The sequence below is a fragment of the Vanessa tameamea genome, chromosome 13 (assembly GCF_037043105.1).
Source record: "Vanessa tameamea isolate UH-Manoa-2023 chromosome 13, ilVanTame1 primary haplotype, whole genome shotgun sequence".
NCBI lineage: Eukaryota > Metazoa > Arthropoda > Insecta > Lepidoptera > Nymphalidae > Vanessa > Vanessa tameamea.
The window spans coordinates 8,133,251-8,151,890 of NC_087321.1; the positions used below are offsets into that span (position 1 = coordinate 8,133,251).

General features: G+C 31.8%; 2 protein-coding genes across 3 annotated transcripts; both read left to right on the forward strand.

Moving 5' to 3' along the window:
- The first annotated feature begins 821 nt into the window (after positions 1 to 821).
- On the forward strand, positions 822 to 8,060 carry LOC113403361 (lysosomal-associated transmembrane protein 4A). 2 transcript variants are annotated; one of them, XM_026643884.2, is made up of 7 exons: positions 822 to 979; positions 2,350 to 2,461; positions 2,556 to 2,760; positions 3,390 to 3,528; positions 4,264 to 4,420; positions 5,393 to 5,635; positions 5,882 to 8,060. In XM_026643884.2, exons 2-7 carry the CDS (start codon positions 2,354 to 2,356, stop codon positions 5,966 to 5,968), a joined length of 939 nt encoding a protein of 312 aa, XP_026499669.1. In that variant the 5' UTR covers positions 822 to 979; positions 2,350 to 2,353; the 3' UTR covers positions 5,969 to 8,060. The 2 variants fall into 2 exon arrangements, with proteins under 2 accessions (XP_026499669.1, XP_026499671.1); XM_026643886.2 differs by having other exon boundaries at positions 3,420 to 3,528.
- Positions 8,061 to 10,092: 2,032 nt separating this feature from the next.
- On the forward strand, positions 10,093 to 13,831 carry LOC113403362 (CUE domain-containing protein 1). The gene is made up of 3 exons (XM_026643887.2): positions 10,093 to 10,718; positions 12,426 to 12,721; positions 13,106 to 13,831. Exons 1-3 carry the CDS (start codon positions 10,432 to 10,434, stop codon positions 13,270 to 13,272), a joined length of 750 nt encoding a protein of 249 aa, XP_026499672.1. The 5' UTR covers positions 10,093 to 10,431; the 3' UTR covers positions 13,273 to 13,831.
- Positions 13,832 to 18,640: the final 4,809 nt, after the last annotated feature.

The window sequence follows — 18,640 nt, forward strand, 5'->3', positions numbered from 1 at the left end:
ATTCCACGCGGTCAAGATTTATACAGTAACTATTTTTAATTAATATTTATATATATTTAAGCACTTAATGTTATCAATTCTTATGTTAATAAATTTATCTTAAAGAGATAGCAACATCTGGTATTATGCTAGTGTAATATCACATACGTGTTTAAAAATATCTGATTATATATTCACACTTAAAAAATAATCAATCGACGTTTTTGCCGATAATTTAATATTTAAAAGTAAATTATAAACGCTTGACTCTTCTGGTAAGGATACAATTGGGAATTTTTGTTAATTAGTTTAATTGTTATTAAATCATTATAATTTAAGCCACAAGACGTCCACAGCTGTACAAAAACCTCTCCCAAAGATCTCACCCAGTGGCTTCCCGCGGTCTTCACTAGATCGTCAGTGCGTTTTCCGTTTCGTGGTCTCACTCGAGAACTTCTCGAAAACTAAAACAAATAAATAGATTTTACCGTAAGTTGTTAGACTAGACAAAACAAATACATAACCTGATGGTAAGTGATCACCACCGACCATACACATTGGTGCCGTTAGAAATATTAACCATTTCTTACATCACACCAATGCGCAAAACTTATGAGCTAAGACGTTATGCTAGAGTGTCACACACTCCTTAAAACTTTAACACAGCAATATTAAGTATCGCTGTTTGGCAGTAGAATATTATAATTATGATGAATGCACAAAGCCCTACCACCAAGTGTAAACATAAAAAAATATTGTCCATAACTAAGGCTGCTGCAGTGATGTTAGTTTGTATAATAAGATTTTATTATATAATTTCAGCAGCGGTATAAAATTAGTTGGTTCTACTGGCAGCCCTACCAACCATCTGTATTAATATATTCTATGTAACAAACTGTCATCACTCATCAGTGTTACAGTATATTGTACAATATTTTCTGATAATTTCTCTTTTTTCGTCTTGCCTTAAATACGAAAGTGATTAAAACATATACAAAAGGTAAGATATCCTATAAATTTATTTTGTTAGCCGTTAGAGGTATTTGGTTTTTATTTTCAAGTTCACTATACACTTAATTTTATAGTATTACGCCATATAACTATAACATCAGATTGATAAGTGGCATAATATTTATTTTGTAGTGATTTATGTATTCATAAGATTTGTTATTAAACAATAAAATGCGGAAATTGTAATGAGCGAAATAAAATCTGTAATTCGTGATATTAACAATACAAATGGCACTACGATATTTATGAGATATTTATGTTAGTATTGGTGTGATGACGTTCTTTTGATTATTGCTGTCAATAACATCCATTTCAATGATGAGATTAGCTTGGTTTTATTGTGTTATCACGTATGGGTAATGATGGTGGTTAGGCTCGACGAAAATACTTAAAATTGCTATGCTTATAGATTTGACGTTAATAAGAAGTCACATATCATATTAATTTACCTAATTGGTTAAAGATTCGTATTAAAATAAACCTGTATACATAAAATTATATACAAAAAATATGTTTCAATTTTCAATATTAATGACTCATTTGGAACTTTCGTGCTGTTTTAATTTTTTTACAAATATATTATTACAATATAATCTGTAACAACCGGTACAGTAAGTCAATTGTTTAATGCCATACATTTTCATTTATTTATAGTGAACTTCCTTGTTGTATTACTAATAATATGTTACAATACACCATTCTGAAAGTAGGCCATTATAGTAGTAGTTTAAAAATTCCTTAAACACAAATGTTTTTTTATTATTGTTCTCTATACAATTTTATAGATGATGGAAAATGTTAGTATTTGTAGATCATTATAGGGATTCGATGAAATAAATTATTAGCCAATTTTTCGTCTTAATTTATTCTACAGCCAAACAGCAATACTTAGTGTTATTGTGTTCAGGTTTGAAGGTTTAATGAGCCAATGTAACTGTGTGCACAAGGGACTTAACATTTTAGTTCCCAAGGTGGGTGATGCATTAACAATGTAAAGAGAGATCAATAATTTCTACAGTGCTAGTCTATAAACCACTTAAAATCAGTTTGCCAATTTGCCAGACCACCTAACTATATAATAACAAAAGTTTGAACTGGTTGTTTCAGTTATCTATTTAAAAGTATTTACAAGAGCTTAATTGAATAAAAAAAAACCAATTGTATTAAAATTTTAAAACATTTTTTTAAAATTATTTATTAATTAATATAGTATGTTATGTGTATATGTTAAAGTATATCTATTAATTAATAAACTCAATAATTTAAATTTTATCATTATTTCAATTGTATACTTTATATGTTTCGTGCAATTTTTTAAGCTTGAACTAAGAAAAATAATTATTTTGTTATTTCTTTCAGAAAAATGTTAAGATTTCGTCCCAAGTTGGGAACGGAGCGCAGTAAGGAGTGGCGTTGCTGTTTCTGTCTTCATGTCCGCACTGGAACCATCCTACTCGGCACATGGCATTTGGTAAGGAAAAATATTTAAAACAGACTCATTTAATTAATTCAATTTGTATGTGTTAATATTGTTGTTTCAATGATTGATTTATCTATTGTTATAGCTGCTACACCTGGTAGCTCTAGGTTTCCTGGCAGCTATTGTGCGTGACCCTAGTCTACTAGATGAGTTGGAACGTGATACGGCGCCAGTGGCTGACTGGAGCGACATAGGGGCCGCGATGCCTACTCCTCTGTCTAACGTCGAGACTCGTCCAAGCCCCTACCCACAACATGGACCACATCCTAGAGATCATAGCCTTATATATCGTAAGTAAACATGCTAAGCTAACAAAATTACTACAGTTGGCGTAAAACTTAAATGCGTTTCCGAGGCTTTCGATATTATATCAAAAAATATCTTAATTTAACAATACGTACTTTCTTTCAAAATATTTTTTGTCTCACTCGCTTAAAAACACGTCTTATGTGTATTATGTCCTAAAGAACAATAGAGAACAAACCTATCATTGTATAAATTGCATGTGGTAGATAAATATATAGATATTTTTGTTCTATATTAATTATTTAATTGATAGAAATTTATAAACCATAGTTAGTTTGTATTCTTATTTCATACTGATTAATAATTAACCACTTTTTATTTTGATTATACCCACGCATACTCACGGAGCTAACTCGAGACGCATTTTAATTTTGCGCTTGCTACTGTACTTATAGCCTATTCCAATCGATAATCATAACGGTTTTTTTCGCGAATCGATAGTGTATATCGTAGATATTCTGTCAATTCAATGTCAAAGTTGTTTCTTGTCTTTACTCTTGCGGTTGGAAAAGGCTATTAATATGAGACACTAAAACTGATGTATATCGCCGCTAACAAAGAGTTGGAAAATTACTATTAAAATTGTATCCATTGCATATTAAACTGTGCGTAGATGATGTGGATGTGGGTGCGATGGTTACAGTGTGTACACTGGCCATCACACTCATGCTGATATATGGAGCTTCACGCGGCAAGCCGGCTCATCTGCTGCCGTTCTTCTGCCTGCAAATATTTGACTTTGCGATCACTGTGTAAGTTATACAAAGTTGTTTTATTTATTTTACTTTGGTACACATTAACGCCGATTTATTCATAGTGTTTTTTTAAATAATTAATTAATTAATTATGCATATATTATTTGTTTGGAATATATAAGTTGGTAAAAAGTTGTAAAATTGTCTATGTCTAAATAGTTTTTAATTAGTAGGTAATGGTTCCTACTAATATAAATATTAAATATTTGACAGTGTGCCAGAAAGCTTTTTTAGAGTAATAGTGCTGGAGGACTCTGTGACAATAATTACTATATAGTGTAATTAGTAGTTAAACAAGACAATAACTTAATAGTGATAATCAAACACAGTTAGCATTTAATTGTAAAACAAATGAAAGTTTCTTATAAAAATATATATAGTTTAAAAAAATCTACCATCCTACATCACACGACGTTATGCTCAAGACATAAATAATAATTAATATAATAATTTCAGTATTTCGATATTATTCGTGCTTAATACATTTGCTTTAAGGCGATAAGTATACGCTACCAGAAAAGGCTTTAAAGTAAAAAATCTATCGCGTATAAAATAGTGGATGAAAAAGTGGCTGGCAGATAGTGTCATGTGTATGCGTGTATAAAGGAAAGTTCCGTCAATTTTTATTAATAAATTTTAAGTTCCTAATGGAATGTTTAAATAAGTTTAAAACTCTACAACAATGAATTCCATGACATTCGCGCAATATGTACATACGTGTCTCACCGGCAGCCTGACCGCGACCGGCTACCTGTGCTACCTGCGCTCCATCCACCGCCTGGTGGCGGAGGCGCGCCGCGTGCCGTGGCGCGAGCAGCTGCTGTCGCTGCCCGCGCCCGCACTCGCGCTCGTCGTGCTCGCCACCTTCCTGTTCGCCGTGTTACTAAAGGTACAATTCATGTTTAAAAAAGCTCGACAGGTTTCCGACTTATTTAACATAGAACTAGATTTTAGAAAGTATTTGTTGTGGCATAGGGGCACATGGGCATGAGGCCCACCTGTTGGAGAGTGGCTACCACCTCCCGGGCTTGGCTTTACCTTCCAATTATGGAAATATTGACGCCAAGTATTTTGATACTAGCTGTGGTAGGAAGAGGAATGATCTTAAAACGTGACAAATGGTGGCATTTTTAGAAGCTTACATGCAAACTTGTGTCTTTTCAAGGCCGAATTGTTATACATTAAGTCGGACCTAATCCGAGATTTTGGTTTATAAAGATAGACTCGATTTTATACACAAATTTTGTTCCGGTTCTCGTAAGTGTTTCCGTAAAATATTAGCACGGCCTGGATGGATGTATTGTAAATAATGTAGATGTATCAACGGTGCTGTCGTCTACATAGCACCGAATATTTTGCAACAAGGCATTGATACGCAGAAGTAGGTACACAACGTTGTGAAAAACCAGAATAGAAGTGAAGTGTGAAGCACAGAGTACAGCGACCCCAACGATAACACGGAGATAATTATCGGAGGCAGCTCCGCCCCATTTGATAATTGACTCCATTATCTTGGAGAACAATGAAGATATAGGCCTATAATTAGACAGGTCTGAGAGGTTTTTTTTATGGATCTGGTACCCCAAAGCAGTAATCCAGGAGTTAAGGACGATAAAATCGCTTTAAAACCGGTGTAAACTCTTAAGCACGTGTTCGCAGCACGATTGAAGGGATGCCATCGGCACCACTCGACTTATGAATGTGATTTTAGTGAGACATCAGTACTTTCCCGGGCGTGCCGGGCCATTTGGCTCCATTTCGAAGGTATACATCGTTGTACTATCACTGCGACTTCTGTAAATATTCTGTAAATACTCGTGTATATACTATATACTCATGCTCAAGTAAAACCCCGCCACAGGGCTACTGCATCAGCGTGGTGTGGCGATGCTACAAGTACCTGACGATGCGCACGCACGCGCTACACAGCCTCACGCCGTTCGTGATCTCGAGCTCGGGCGCGCTGTCGCCGGGCGCGCCGCTGGCGCCGCCCGCGCCCGCGTACTCCAGCCTGCTGCCCGACTACGAGGAGGCCGTGAAGCAGACCCCGCCGCCCTCCTACCGCGCCGCCACGCTCATGGCGGCCGCCGACCCCGTCGCCGCTGTGAGTCCGGACCGCTTGATGACTTAATCGATCGACATGTTATTAACTCGTAGAACAGTGACGAATCTATATATATAAAGGTCACTGTATTTTTTACAAAGCGCATCACGCAAAAACCGAGCACATATATTCAGCGTGTTTTAGAGAAGGATTTTGTCTAAACAATATAATTCAACGTATAACGTAGACACATCGACGCGTGAGTCTGCTAGTAAAATATATATAATATTTTTATATGTATTACAGATTCCACCGTCTGCAGAGCAGAACCAACCCCTGTCCACTAACACGGTGGTGATGCTTCCCCAGCAAGGCACACAAGCACGTGTCTGAATCTCGTCGCCTTAATCTACATTCTTTCCGTGGATTATCATTAAGCTGCAACTACACTATGAATTTCACGATGCTATATTTATAAACCCCTCATTGTCATAGGCTTCTAAGAGTATTATATTTAATGTGAATTAATAGCCTAAAAAATATGTGGGTCGAAATTAACACATTTGGTACTGATATCAATGAATCATCTATCATGCCGTTTTTAGTGTAGTAATAACTTAATTTGTATTTTTTTTTTCTTTTCGTTTCATTTCATTATTTTGATTCATTTCATTAAGTACGTTAAGTTATTCCGTAGGGCTTTATTATATCAACTTAAGATTGTCACTCTTTTTCTCTTTATCAAAGCTTACATTTTTTTTCGTTATTTATATCATTTGCAACACTAAAGTAAAATCTTATTTTGCTAGTACATGAAACGCCATGTATATATGGGAACAAAAACAAAAGTTTAACAGACTTTGAATGTTCGCATAAGCTTCGTCGGTTTTCGTTAAATCATTGTTTTCTGAAAATAGGTAAATTTGAAGTTAAAATGAGAAAATAGTTTTGAAGTAAATTAGTAAGTACCTTATAATTAGTAAGATGACGATTAGAAATTGATTTTAGGAAACTTCATTTAATTGAATTAAAAATTATTATTTCCGTTTCATTTTATTTTAAATTCTGCACTTTTTGAACATATGAAACTCAAACCCCTATATACTATGATTACATATGACAAACTGGTGAAATAAGATTCTATTAGAGTTCGCTGCACATTTGGAAAGTATTTTATATTTATTTGTTTAAATTATGATACTTCTTATCTTATACTAAAAACATTGAAATAGTGCCATTTGTTTTGTTTGAGAATTTTTATTTTAAATATTAATATTTCACTGAAAAAATATAAATAAATCAATAACCACATTCCACACAAAAAAATCTATTTTATTAATATACCTGAAAAAAAAAATCATATTGTTTGAATAAAAACATGACATTAACATTTTATAAAGTAGAATGAATGTAGAAAAAGTTTTTATAGAAAGTGTTGTTGTCTTTTGGACGAGGTTATTAATGATCCCACCGACAGCAATATTCTGAAGTCAATTTATGTGAATCTGACGTGCCGTCCGGTCCACTTTAAACTAAACTTTTTCATAATTAAACTTTTAGTTGAAAATTTACATGAAGTTTTTTTTAAATATTTTTTTGTTCATTTAAACAACAAATGTTAATGTTTTGTTTTACAAAGCCTAAAAATATTTTATATTCGAAATTTAAAGAGCTTAGACATATTAATATTGACAAATCAAAATTGAATAACGTAGAAACTAGTTGTGTTGATTAGAATGCTAATTTGACAAAATTGGCACTTTATGCAAAACCTACTTATTTTAATCTGTAGTTACCTCGTACATAATATGTAAGAATTTGTATTGAATATATATTGAATATAATATCTGGTGTATAACTTCTTAAGTTCTTAGAGAATTCGTTCAGAGTCGAACTAATATTATGTCTAAGAGCCAGGGAACATAAGATATAACTAAACCGTTAGAATAGTAGGGGGGGCTTAAATATCAAAAGTTAACTTTTGATCTGTGGGTAATTCAAGTAATTGTATCTCGTTAAAAGATAAATCTGAATTTTTAAGTAGCTTGAATTTCTGGACGTATTCAAGACAAAATCGTCAATCGAGGTGTTTTTATATAGTAACAAGTTTATATGTAAGGCTAATCATGAATGATTTCGAAACGGCATGGAATGTACAAATTTACATGAGTTGTAAATAATCAAAAATAATTATACGCTGACTAATGTACTTACGTATTGTAAGTGATTACCAAAACAATGCTAGAGTATAAGAAATTATTTACGAAAAAATCTATATTCTGTTTACATGTGTGCCAGTAAGCGTTTTATAAATTATTTTTGTGCTATCGAAACTTATATATGTTTAAAATAACATTTTAAATCGTCTTGTTAGAATAGTATGTTGAAAAACAAGTTGGTGTGTAATCATATTATTACTAAGCACTAAATTAGCGACGAATGTGCGATATATTTTATTCTGAAATAAATAAAACATAGACTGTAATTTGTATTTTTTTTATTTAATAAATTTCCGTCGGTATTAGAGTAATCCCGCGTGCATCGTTATGTGATCTGAAAAGTAATTTATAAATCAACTTTTGCTTGTCTGCTGCTGCTACTGCTACTTGGAAAGTAAGTTATGCAAAAATATGTGGGTCGAAGAAAAAATCTAAGATTTTATAAGGTAAGCTTTTATTTCAAATAGTTTTTATTATAATATAGGAAATATCATTAAATTAAGAATGAAATGACGATAAAGATGATAGTTACTCTGAGAATTATGGAGATATGAGTAGAATCGAACCTCTATTCCAATTAAAAACTTTGTTAATGATTCGTATATACATACATATTTATTATTTGTTAAAATATTTATTTGGATATCTTACTGACAGGTGTGACGTCATAAAGTTTTGAAAAATCTATACTTATTTTGTTTTTTTTTATAAAGTATAGACTAATTTACGCATGCGACGTGTAAAATAATAACAATAGTGAGAAACAACTTCACTTAAACATCTTAAGCCACGCGTTTATTTGCATTCAGCTCTATTTAACAGCAAAGTGAATGTCTCTTAGCATGCTGATGGAAACTTCGCTGATAGTTAATATACACCTCATTCTCAGTATATGGTAGCTAAAGATTATCTTTATAAATTATGACTAAAATAATTTTGGGGAGCGATTGGAAAAATTAAGGGAAAAGGATAAAAATCATCGGTCAAACTTTTCTCTATAAAACATCTTACAAGTTACAGATTCAGAGTCCGTCTAACCAATGTTTTTTCATGTTTCCGCTATCTTAGTACCTACAGTCACAATACAAAAATTGACCCTAAACTCGCCACCCCTCTGCTGCCCTGGAGTCTTTGAATTTAACCCAGGAATCAAGATCTACAGCCATATAGCTAGCCACTAGAATAACTAGTACATCAATTTATCTTATTTTTTTTTTTAACTTATAATAAGTTATTTGCATATTATATTGTTTACTGGCTTGAACATATTTTTTACATATTAATTTACCTTATTCACAATAACCGTAAATTACTCTAAGCAATAAAATTTGTTTAGAAAAAATAACTGTTTAATTCACATCTATTTATAATCGTAATGTAATATATCAGTACAAGTCACAACAAAAAATGGAAAAATGGATAGCGCAACAAAACTATGATCTTTAATATTTATATAATAAAGCAATGTATATATTATACTTAATAAATATACTTCATCATAATTGAAAATTAATTCATCCTTGATGGAAACAGAAAATATCATAGTTATTTAAAAAAAACTATTTATACTGACAGAATTCAGCTTGTCTAGTTCGGTGGTAGTCCGGTGTTAATTTCGTTTGCTTTTTCAACAATAACTCCTTTTATATATATATATGTAATGTTTATGATGACAATTTTACATAATCATTTTTAATTTCCGTCTAGTAGATAATAATCTCTCTAGGAAAAAGTTCTGATAAAAAGAATCTTGATAAACCGAGACTTTTATTATTTACCTTTAAAAACGCATACACTATGTGAATCAATTTCTGTTCATATGACATAGAATACCATTACTATTCTGTAATGTAATAACAACTCATAATAGGTGATCTCTTAAAAGACTACGAATTTCTATCCTTTGGGTGCAAATGCTCTGAATATTACCTATAAGTACTAAGAAGTAATCGTAAATTTATTTACCAATAATTTTGCTTCAACTTTTTGTAATTAAAAGAAATTAAATGTGTTGTTATCTAGCTTATTACGAATAAAAATTATGCACTGGATGTTATTGTCTCTAGAAATGTACTGTAAATGTTTATGCTGATGAAATAAATAATACTGGTTTGAAAACGCTTAGTAAGCTACTCATAATGTACGTAAACGTTTTCAATGTTTTGACGCAGTTTCGTAGTATTTATCAATGTCTTGCAACATTGAAAGGTCAAAGTGATGAACGCAATTTACAAACAATGCAACGGGCATGCGCGCCCGGCGGATGAGGGACTAGCATTGCGCGCCGTCGCTGTATCACGCGTTCTCTATTTATATCGACGACTTCACCTCCCCGCGGTTTTCTGCACTCACGCAAGCGCAATGCGCACCTGAAACGCAGAAAGTGAAAATTGCACATCATGGTATCGCTCGGTGTAGGGCGCTGCAATATTGGACAGTGGTTGCAATACGCAAACTAGCAGCGCGAGGACGAAATCGCCGCGGTGTCCATTGCGCCGCGAGGATGGCTGATGCCTACACGGCACTGGTGCTCTCCGATACTGCGGTAGTCGTACGTCACATAACAGCTGAGGTGCCGGCTAAAGGCGTACGATCGTGACGTCTCTTGTGGATCACGAGCCGCGGGAGGCCGACACTATGGCGTCCACTATGCAGCTCGAGTTCACACAGGCAATGACTGACTTCAAAACTATGTTTCCTGATATGGATGACGATGTTATTGAGGCAGTACTTCGAGCTAATCAGGGAGCGGTGGATGCTACCATTGACCAGCTTTTGGCTATGAGTACAGATAATCAAAACGAAAGACTTCGTTTAGAAATGGAGAGAGTTGAAAGTAGTTCTCCATCAAGACGCAAAGATTTAATTAAAAGAATTTCTCGTGGTGTAGAAAATGGTGAGGACAATGATACTACAGCACTTGTGTAAGTTTATTTAATTACATATCGTACAAATAAACACGTGCTCATAGGCTCTGAGTTGACGTTGAATTACTTACTTGAAACGCATATTATATTTTTGAAATAAGTACAATTATATTTGATTGTTTTTCAGTGTTTTATATGAAATACCAATTCCTCTAAAAATGAAAATTTTTAACTCAAATAACATTTATAAGGAATATATTATTGTATATTTGAATTAATTCTAATAGTTAATACTTAATTCACCGATAATTTTACTGCCAATTAGAGGTTTTATGTGTTCAACGGGAAGGGGAATAACTTCATACACGCACCTAGAAAATATTGACCATTTACCATATGATGTTTGCGCTTCTGTATTCCGAGTTAGCATGTTATGATATATATATATCTATAGATAGAACCTTGGTAGTATATTATGATAGATTTTAAATATAGTTTCATCTTGTAAGGTCAAATAACAGTAAGCTGCTAATAATTAGCTAACTATTATTCTTGCTATTATTAACTCTTTAATATTATTGTTATAATTTAGAAAGCATACGAAAGATTTCGAAATAATAGTAGATTTAAATAAACGATTCATGCATTGCGCCGAATTTATAAAATGTTAAGATATTGAAGTAATTAAATTTAAAAATATTTTGATATAATCTTAGCATAGCCTTTTAGTAAATTTTTTATTGGTTAAGCAAGTGAAGCTTAAAACCATTCAATAAAAGAAACATGGAAATATCTTCAATATTTAATTAATTGGTATAGGTCCTAAAAAAGATTTATAAATAAAAACAAATGAAACAACCTCATCAATATCCTCTTAGCAAATTTAAAAGTGTTGAAGAAAAATTTAAAGAATATTTTTAAAAGAACTCTGTAAATATATTTTTATTTTAAATTTTACATTAATTGTCACAAGATCAATATAAATGTTAAGGATCTTCATGCATATCTCTTAGGGTTAGTGTATTGCTCGACACCAATAATATGCATAGAGCCCATTGTCCATAAATCCCAAGCGAACGATCCCGGTTGATTTCTACAAAGTTATGTTATTGCGGAAAACGATTCCAATGTTATTGGTTCATTCAAAAGCTGTAGTTCACTTTTATGCCCCCTGTTTAGGCCCCTGTGGGTGGGATTATATCTTCCACTTAACAATTATACTATGAATTGTATTACTTTGTGTCACTGCTTTCTGCCTTTGTGTGTGATGTGTCAAGTAGCATCCTTATAAGCATTAGGTATCGTAACATTCATATACCTTGGTTGTTGGCGCATTGACGGTGGAGATGTAATTTATACTTTTCGTAGTGTATATAAGTGGCCCACACATTCATGATAGGCCATCGTGGTTCATTTGCCTTACTACAATAAATAAAATCTAATTATTAAATTCAGAATATCAAACAATTATATATTTGGTATAATTAACTAGTAAATAAAATAATTAATATTTATAATTATTTATATGTAAGTAATTTCATTTAAATATTTATTAAGAAAGTAACGTAATTCATGGTCTGGCATTATTACAAAAACTTATGTTTTGTTTATTATTTTAGGGTAAAACGAATAAAAACACAAACCTATCGGTTGAGGAGATAGACTTACATAAAGTACTTATAAAGGGTTACAGCCTATCGGTTGAGAAGTTTATATTAAACTATTTTTATTTTCTGTTAATTTAAAAACACTTCTTACTTACAGAAACGTTGATAGCGATACAGTTCCACTTTCTGTGAAAAGAAAATGGATTCCTCGAATGCTTGGTCCTCTACCTCCCATGTTTCTTCGTATACCGCCAACAACTGATGCCAGAATCGACCTTAGTTTAGACATGGATGACGATCGCATAGCAACATTTTTGCAGAACGAAGAATTTATGGCTGAATTGCGTTGGAATCAGGAATTTATAGCGGCATTGGATAGCGAGCAAGGAAATAAAACTAAATGTCACGATGACGAAGCGGCATTTAAAGAAAGACTAAAAAATATGGGGAAATGTGAGTTAGATTCCACCCTAAATTGTAATATTAGGAATAGTACTAAGATTTTATATAAGATAGCATTATTCGTTGCTATATTTTTTTTTAATTATCAACAAAGTTTATTAGTGTCAAGTAGGATTTATTCTTAGCTCAAATTATATTTAATTTTGAATAGTGGTCTACTAAAATTATTTTACATTATTGGATAAACAATACATTGTCAATATAAAGAATTGCAAAATTTTACTAGTACTAGGATATATATATGTCACATTTTATTTTAAGGATTTATCTAAAACTGACTTGGTGAAATTAATAACTATCGCAAATTACAATTAGTAAGCCGATTTTATTTAACATTATTTGATTAGTATCATTAAATATTAACATATGTTTTAGTGTCACGCAAGAAATTCGCGCAATTATCCAGGATGTTTTCTCGTGGTGGATCACGACGTAGCGGTAGTGCGCGCGCGCCCTCACGGGGTCCACCTGACAGCTTACTATTGCAAGAAGAGCACAGTGACGACGATGACCGACCGCAGGCGCAAAATATAAAAATATAATATAACATGTCGTCATTCTACAATGATATCACCACGCTTGAGTGTTTGAAGAAAGACTATTAAGAAGGGCCTTAATGTATTAATCGGAGTTGCACAAGGTTTCGCATAAGACTGGGATTGTTTAGATAAGATCGCATTAGTTTGTTGTTATTGGAAGCCCGTAGAGAGAAGGTTGTATATTGTTAGATTACTATGTTAAATCGAAATACTGATGATGGTTTCCTTAAAGCGATATTTCAACGATATCGATAATTTAATTGTAAATAATTGTTGTACGAGCAAATTCCATTAGATAGATCGCTTTGTTCATCCATCGCCTTAAATTATTTTGCTAACGTATTGTTTTCTTATCTTTTTCGACAATATGGTACTAGTACATTAAAATTATATTATTTAGCCTCAATTTTATATTTTTATATGACTAACCACAACCTCTATCATCACACTGCTATGCACTGTTCCTGTATGAAATAGTTGTTCTAAACCTACACTAGAAATACATATTTTAGTTTTATCCAACTTTCAATGCTAGTACCAATAATAAAAATTTGATAAGCAATCTTGTATGTTTTTTTCTTCGCAGACGTTTAAAAATATACTATGAAATTATATACATATAATAAATATAACAACACATAAATAATTTAAGAAGTTATTTTATTTCTTTCTAAATGTTAATGAAAAAAGAATATCTATGTAAAAATTTTGCAAAAAAATTACATACTATTTAACAAGTTCTTAATATAAAACAACAATAGATTTTTTTTCGTTAATTTTAACTTAAAATTTGAATATAAGTAAATAGTCACATCAAATGACACATTTTCTATATTTATATGAATAGTAAAAGATATACAGTACCTATTGTATTTTAGATCGCATCGTGACTGATCAATAAGCAACTCATGTAGGGGAGAGAGAAAAACTGCTTTCCTACGCTCGTATGTATTATCATGCTTAACGACATGCGACCGTCCAGCCGTAAACATCTTATGCACACGGTTCTGACAGGAAATATCACGCATGGAAATCATATTATTTATTAATAGTAGTTCTTAGTTATAGTTAAGTGTAAATCATTTATTATTGAATCTATTTATGTTTAATTATTGCGTGTGTACATCTTTAAAGTCTTTCAAAGATAGTGTACCTTCTGCGATAGAGTTGATGTTATACGTATTGAATATACGATAACCTGAAGTTCATGCTTGTCACGTGAATAGTCTAAATTTAAAGCGGACGAAACTACGAAGAGCATTTACATATATAATAAAATTATATACTAAAACCTCCGAAACGCTCTGCATCGTCTAGTATCGAGCAAGGCCCATGATGTATATCCACCTCTTAAGTAGTGTTTTCAGGCATTACAAAAACCGCCTCCATCATTGGTATTGATTATTACTTTTATAATAAATATTTAAGTTATTATTTTGACTGCCTCGTTGGTCTATTGATTACATATAAGGTCACAGATTCCGAGGTACTGGGTTCAAACCCCAGGTCGGGCTGAATAAATTATTGGATTTCACTATCAAAAAATTGTATCAAATTTTTTTCTATCAAAGCGGCAACAACCTGGCGTGTGGTATTTGGAAGTGCGAACACTCCATTGCCTCGGAAGGAAGTAACCCGTTGCTTCTGCAACTGAACTCTTTCCGGTCGTGCCTGATTCGCTGTGTCATCGGATGATGTAGATATATATGTCTATAAGTGTGTGCGCTAACACAGGTTAGCTTGTGTAGCACACACTTGTGCACTATAATATATCCTGTATAATTGGCTGGTCCCTCTCGAGTTTGGCTGCCTTTACCAAAATCGGTCAGGAGGACAAACTATTAATCCAAAATTAATTTAGTCATATAATAGACCCTGAAACACGATGAAATCAAATTAAATCAAAATATACTTTATTCAAGTAGGCTTTTATATGCACTTTTAAATCGTCATTTAACAAACTATTTAAAGTAAAGCTACCACCGGTTCGGAATGTAGATTCTACCGAGAAGAACCGGCAAGAAATGTGTATTTTTAGATGTTGAAAAAGAGTAACTACTGATAGTTACTCTTTTTCAACATGTAAAAATACAGTCATGTTAGTTAAATACAATTATATTTGTATATTATGTCTCCTGCCTGGAAGTCAACAAGCATTAACTCCACGCTTTTTTATCATCTAAGTATATAATCTTGTATCGAATAATATGCCTTCTTTACCAATGTATTTTTTACAAATGACCTGAATCTATGAAACGGCAAAGTTAAAAATGTCTGCGATGTGATGGTTGATGAATTGATGACATTCTTATATATGAATGTCGACCTTAGCTAATGCCAGGGAGAGGGCGTAGGCATTGACTGGTAAGGCGACAATAAGAATATAATATTACAGGAAACATAAGTACTTATATCTATCATATTACCATTGCCAATGATACACTATATATGAATATCTTTCAAATTTAAACTCAGCAGCATAAAAAAATATGAAACTTATTTATTCCTCGGTTTCCTCAAAAAGCCTTGTCTACAGTAATTTACGAATAGTATATGCCACACTACCAATGTTTGCAAAAAAATTAATAGACTCCTAAAACATATTCAGATATCTGCCAGTTGCTTTTTTTGAAGAATATCATATATTTTAACCATCTTCAAATTGACCTATGAAGTTAGTTAAACATTTATCAATATTCTATAACTTGAATTATTTTCAGATAATTCATATTGCAATGGGATTGTTTGGTGCGATCTGTATATTTGCGTTATAAATAATAGATACTCTAATAGCTAGCTTCTTGATACTATTTCCGAAACATGGTAGTATTTATTAAGTGAGATATAAACAAAGATATAGTCAAGATTTACCCAAGCGATCTATCCGCCCCAAACGGAGCAGTCACGTCTGTAGAGCAGACTCTACAGACGTGATCGAACAATACTTTATAATACCCACCCGAATAAGAACACCCCTTTTGTCATGCCTTTATAATAATTTTTCTAGTAATATATTACTAAGTCTTACGAGTATACTTTGGTTTCTAAAATGCAATTTTTGAACGTTTTTGTAGAACGCTACTTTAATAGTGGATACATATAGTAAGGCAGAATTTTATCCAACTCAAACAGGATTATTCATCATGTTTTATTTTACTTCCTGGAACGAAATGAATAACATATAAAAAACATAAATAATAAAAAACAAATGAAGTACAAGAAAATGCATTAAGTCAAATAAATGAAATTTAAGTTTTTGTAATTTTTTTTAGAGTAAAAATAAGTTTACAAGTACTTATAGGTAACATGTGTACCCCCTCGTAATATACGTAGAGTATATCTATACTAATATTATAAATGCAAAAGTAACCTATGTCTGTCTGTTGCTATTTCACGGCCAAACTAAGAACCGCAAGTTTGAAACGCAAGGAAGGTTGAGGATTTTTATGCCAAACACCTTACGATCAATCTCTAAACTCGAGCGAAGCCACAGTAAATAACTAGTATCTAATAAAAATTAGAAGGCGGAGAGAACCATCGGGGTGAAACTGTATGAGAGACTAAAATTGACACTGCATAAAAATATGTATTTTAATGAATATAGAATATAGGATTCGTTTATTCGTTCGCGTGTGGGGGAATAAGGATAAAGAGTAACCTATGTGTATTCCAGACTATAATAATCTATCTCCGTTCTAAATTTAATTCAGATCTATTATGATGTTTTGGCGGTATTGAATAACTAAGATCCATCCAAATTTTCGCATATATAATATTAGTAAGAATAAATAAGTGACTCTTCGCTATTTAAACAAAAACAAACAATTAAGTAATTAAAACAAGTAAATAAACGTCAAAAATAAGATAAATGGTGCGTGGTGAATAGATCGGTGGCTGAAACTACACGTGCCTGGCGACGCGTAACGCGAAAGTATCGTCTTCTAAGTAAAGACTTCAACGCTATGCACTGTTTATTTACTGCTAACCTAAGTTTTATAGGCACTTCGGGAATTTGATTTCTTTTTTTATTATTTTTTCTTTGCCAAAATCTAATGATATATAAAATATATTATAAAATTTTGAGAAACTCGCTTTTATTATATTTCAAAAAATATATATATATATGTACCTATTTTTTATCTTTTTATTTTTTCTAGTTGGTACCCATTATATAAGTATGTTTAACAAGCGAAGTAGAAAGAAGAGAACTAAGTACCTACTTAAAGATATTTTAACGGATATTTGTATTTATTCATATATGCTGTATTAAAACGATCTGAGCAAAGTAGTCGATGCAACTACTAGTCAAGATAACATTAAAACGAGTTGTCTACTCAGGTGTTTATATAGCAGATATACGCAGCAACGAGATAAATATTCTACTCTATGTAGAAAAAATCTTGTTTATTTTGTAGATTACAGTCTAACAAGATTATATTTTTCTTTATTCATTAAATGATAATTTATAATTTCATCTCAGCAAATTCTATATTTATTCAATTAAATTTATTCCTTTACATAATATAAGTAAAACATATTTGATAAATTGGCTATTAATTACAATTATAATATAAAACGTATACACCAAGATAATTATATGTAATATTTTACTAAGTATTAATGAAGACGTTTTGGTAATAAGCAATTAATTATTTTAAATAAATATTGTCGAAACGTCTGGAGCCATACTTCCACGGTAAAAATAAATAATATAAATTACTAACAAATGTTTAGTATCTACATTTAGTATCATATTTTATGTGAGATTTATGGTTAACTATTTAATATTTATTTTGCTTTACATACATATGTAAAGCATAACATATAAATCATATTTATATACATGAAAGTTTATATTATAAATTGATTTCCGTTTAAGAAACAAACAGTTTAATATTCGTATTATACATTTTTTTTATAAAACCGGTTGTACCTACTGAGATTCCATGAAGAGCGAAAAGCGCAAAGCTTATAAGCATAAAAATGTAGCGACATTATAGCCAGCAAACTCACAACTCATACGATCATATTAAACCCTGTTTTTTAAAAAAGTGGTACATAAGTTTTGTTATTTGTTATAAAAGAGATTAGAATACATAGATGCGAAGATGATGGCTATACCCATAGATACGGACAGGCAAATACGTCTCGCTGTATTTACGTTTTACCTATAAATTTATGAGTAATACACTATATAGTAGTATTATTTATTCTGTTCTTACATTTTTTATTTGATGAGAGAAAACTTATAACGATGTTACGAAAAATTAATTATTACTGATACAGAATCTGTTCACAACAAATAATCAGGATTAAAACGAATGCCGAAAAAACGAATATGTTGTGTTTACTTTCTATCTAGAGTAAAGAA

Coding starts and splice junctions, on each gene's coding strand:
- LOC113403361 (XM_026643884.2), top strand. CDS start 2,354: ATGTTAAGATTTCGTCCCAAGTTGGGAACGGAGCGCAGTAAGGAGTGG. Junction 3,529..4,263: donor TTTGACTTTGCGATCACTGT/GTAAGTTATACA, acceptor TCTCACCGGCAG/CCTGACCGCGACCGGCTACC. Junction 5,636..5,881: donor CCGCCGACCCCGTCGCCGCT/GTGAGTCCGGAC, acceptor TATGTATTACAG/ATTCCACCGTCTGCAGAGCA.
- LOC113403362 (XM_026643887.2), top strand. CDS start 10,432: ATGGCGTCCACTATGCAGCTCGAGTTCACACAGGCAATGACTGACTTC. Junction 10,719..12,425: donor AATGATACTACAGCACTTGT/GTAAGTTTATTT, acceptor TCTTACTTACAG/AAACGTTGATAGCGATACAG. Junction 12,722..13,105: donor ACTAAAAAATATGGGGAAAT/GTGAGTTAGATT, acceptor CATATGTTTTAG/TGTCACGCAAGAAATTCGCG.